The sequence below is a fragment of the Bison bison genome, unplaced genomic scaffold (assembly GCF_000754665.1).
Source record: "Bison bison bison isolate TAMUID 2011002044 unplaced genomic scaffold, Bison_UMD1.0 scf7180017846286, whole genome shotgun sequence".
In the NCBI taxonomy this organism is placed as follows: Eukaryota; Metazoa; Chordata; class Mammalia; order Artiodactyla; family Bovidae; genus Bison; species Bison bison.
In genome coordinates, this window is record NW_011476859.1 from 30,509 (window position 1) to 34,203 (window position 3,695).

General features: G+C 62.2%; 1 protein-coding gene across 1 annotated transcript in view; it reads left to right on the top strand.

Annotated features, from left to right (window-relative positions):
* The window catches only part of LOC104988021, a gene marked incomplete at its 3' end in the record, with an annotated part of 11,646 nt that overhangs the window by 3,766 nt on the left and 4,185 nt on the right, over positions 1 to 3,695 (top strand). The window contains exons 2-3 of the mRNA XM_010839158.1: positions 2,398 to 2,474; positions 3,512 to 3,691. Coding sequence (XP_010837460.1) covers positions 2,398 to 2,474; positions 3,512 to 3,691 — 257 coding nt within the window. The remainder of the gene's footprint in view (positions 1 to 2,397; positions 2,475 to 3,511; positions 3,692 to 3,695) is intronic.

Consider the following 3,695-nt stretch of genomic DNA (forward strand, 5'->3'; position numbering starts at 1 on the left):
GAGCTGGGGCGCTGGTGGGTGCCAGGGCCTGTGTGCGCTCGGGGGGGCGCTGTGATTGTTGTTTCCACGGCGCTGGCATTATCTGTGCCGAGGTTCCGGCGGCCGCGTCCCCACGTCCAGCAGGAGCTGAAACCCAGGCAGCTAGGTCTCCTCTCAGCCTCGCTCCTCAAGGCAGCATGGATGACGTGACCCCCTTTCAGCTCCAAAGAAAGGGCTGTGATGGTCAGCCACCTGCTCCCTCCCGCCAGCCTCCCCAGGGTGCCGAGCCATCACCTAGAACCCCTCAAACCTGGGGCCTGGGGCCCGGAGCCGGGTCAGCCATAGGGACCGGGCTTCTGGTAACACCTGGGCCGTGAGCAAGACCTTCTGGAGCGCATAGTGGGGGGCCTGCCTGCCGAGCTGGTCAAGGCCAGGGTGGCCAAGGTTGGGGTGCAGGTCTCAGTGTCCCAGGGCTCCATAGCAGAGGGCTGCAGACAGGGCAGCTTAGACAATAGGTCCTGAGGCTGTTGAGTCCCAGATCAAGGAGTCACCGGCTGTGACATCAAGATGTTCCTTCTGAGGGGGAGAAGCTACTCCCCACCTCTCTCACCTCTTTTTCTTGTTGATCAGTTGCTCAGTTGTGTCCGACTCTTTGCGACCCCATGGACTGCAGCACACCAGGCTTTCCCGTCCTTCACCATCTCCGAGTTTGCTCAGACTCACGTCCATCGAGTCGGTGATGCCATCCAACCATCTCAGCCTCTGTCGTCCCCTTCTTCTCCCACCTTCAATCTTTCCCAGCATCAGGGGCTTTACTAATGAGTCAGCTCTTTGCATCAGGTGGCCAAAGGATTGGAGCTTCAGCATCAGTCCTTCCAAGGAATATTCAGTGTTGATTTCCTTTAGGATTGACTGGCTTGATCTCCTTGGAGTCTGGGGACTCTCAAGAGTCTTGTCCAGCACCACAGGTCAAAAGCATCAGTTCTTTGGCACTCAGCCTTCATGGCTCTCGCCTCTAGCGGTTTCTGGAGATGCTGGTGTCTCCTGGCCTGGAGAAGCGCTGTCCTGGCCTCCACCTCTGTCTTCACACAGCCTTCCCCATGCGTGTGTCTGTGTCACATTCCCCTTATAAAAAGGACACCAGCCCCGTAGGATCAGGGCCCATCCAACTCCAGTGTGACCTCCTCCTTACCAGTTCCACCTGCCAGGACCCTGTCTCCAAATAAGGTCACATCCTGAGTCCTGGGGTCAGGACTCCATGTATGAATTCTGAGGGGGGTTAGGACTCAGTGATGTGTGAATGCTGAGGGATGTAACTCAGCCCACCTCAGGGGTGCGGTTTGCTCTCTCAGTGAGAGTTATAGGTCACCCAGGACATGGGCTGGCGGGGCAAGGTGTGGGGTCCTGGAGCTCAGGAAGCGAGGGCCCCAGCCCCCGGTAGCTGAGGAAAGGGGTCAGAGGGGGGGGCAGCATGGCCCGAATCTCCAAGTATGGGGAGGAGGGTGCCGCGCTCCTCAGATGGGATGCTGTGGCGGGGAGTGGCCTGGAGTCCTCTCGCACCAGGATGGCCCGAGTTCCTGGTGGAGGTGAAGCCCCAGGGAGGCGTCTGTCCCCGGCCAGGTGGGCTCTCAGGGGTTCTTGGGGTCCTCTATCAACACAGGCATCGGGGTTCAGACAGTGTCCCAGGAGCCTCAGTGCCTGCTGCCTGGCCACAGCGGACATGCTGCCAGCCAAGCCCAGGCCTCTGGGACCCAAGGCCTGTCCAGGGCGTGGGATCCCTGGGGTGCTGTGGCCTTGGGCTGGACACAGGCCTCGGGAGGCCTGCCAGCGGTATTGCTCGTCCCTTGATGAACCGACATTTCGTGAGAGCTGCCTCCCGCCGGCCCAGGTGTGGCTGGTGGAGGAGGGGGATTGGGGGGAGCTGAGGTGAAGACTGCCCCACGGCCCCGAGAGTGGACGCGCAGGCCCTGCAGGAGCAGGAATGTGTGGTGTCCCCGCAGAGGGACAGCCAGCACACCCTGGACGCGGACGAGCACATGAGTGTGATGGGCCTCCAAAGCAGCGAGGACGCGGCTGTGATTGACGGTCTTCCGGGCCTCCTAGGGCACGTGTGTGCAGAACAGATGTGAGAGACCAGGGCTGGGGAGGCGAGCAGAGTGTGGACCCAGGAGGAGGGAATGGGCCGTGGGCTTGTGCTCCGACCCAGTGCCTGCAGAGAGGGACCACTCTGCACTGCCTTGGTGACAGAGGATTATCTGGCTCGTCCCTGCCCATTTTGGGGTTGGAGGCTGGATTTTCTGAGGCTAGAGGTCTCTTAGGACCTTGCCTCCCTGCCCTGGGGTTCCTCTCGGGCATGTCCAGGGTCAGTGTGTCCCTGCAGGGCAGCGCTAAACATTATGTCTGTCTCCCTCTCCTTAGCCATCGTTAACCCCAAACAGCCCAAGGAGACGCCCAAAAGCTTCAGCTTCGACTACTCCTACTGGTCACACACCTCGGTAAGCCCAGGGCTGGTTCCGGGGGGGTGGAAGCCAGCTCCGCCCTGCTTGCTGTGTGGCCGTCCGCCAGTCCCTTGATCTCTCTGAGGCAGTGGGGTGAGGGACCCAACCGCTCCCCTGCAGGGCTGATGCGGGAGGTGTGGGCCTAGGTGGAGGCCCGTGGGGAGGGGCCTGCCCTCCGCAGTTGCCTTGTGTGTGACAGGTCACAGTGCAGGTGCCAGGGGCACTGTCCCCTGCTGTGACAGGGGCCAGGGGCTGTCAGCCCACCAGGGGCGGCTTCCCAGGGTCTGAGTTGTACGTCTCCTCTTCCCCAGACATCCCAAGCTCAGCGTCCGAGGCTGAACCCGCCCCCTGACGCTGGCCCGCCCTCGCCCTCCACTGCACTTCCCCTGGGAGCCAGGAGGCCTCTGGGCTTTTCACCCCCACCTCCTCCATCCTGTCCACACGCAGTCCTGCATCCCCCAGCCTCCTGCATCCTAGGAGGCGTCAGGCCCTCTGCCCCTGGGCCAGGGCCCACCCTGGCTCACATCTCTGAGAGCCTGGTCCCAGGGCTCCCCATTTCAGCTTCCGGCCCCTCCTCTCCCACAGTCAGGGTGACCCCCGGTCCTGCCTAAAGAGACCACCGTCTTCAGAACAGTGTCCAAGGGCGATAGCCCAGCCCATGAGCTCCTACCCTGCTGCCTCTCCAGCCCCATCTTGCACTCCACGGCCGCCACACCAAGCTTGGTTTCAGGCACCACGTCATGTACTCCCACTTCCCAGCCTTTGCACATGCTGTTCCCTCTGCTGAAATGCTCTTCCGCTCTGTCCGGCCCTAGCCTGATGGCTCCTCCTACCGCTCCCTCCGGAAGCCGCCCCCCTCCCAGATTATTTCCCCTCTCCAGGTGTCCTGTGAGAGGGTGGGCGGGCAGGTGTCCTTCCCACATCACTGGCCTTGGCCCCGGAGGCCCCTGGTGCGATGCGGGCGCTCAGTGAACCTGGTGGGCGGAGGGCTCGGCACCCCAGCCTCCTGCAGCTGCTCCCCTCTCCTCCTGCAGCCGGAAGACATCAACTACGCCTCACAGAAGCAGGTGTACCGCGACATTGGTGAGGAGATGCTGCAGCACGCCTTCGAAGGCTACAACGTCTGCATCTTCGCCTACGGACAGACTGGGGCTGGCAAGTCCTACACCATGATGGGCAAGCAGGAGAAGGACCAGCAGGGCATCATCCCTCAGGCAC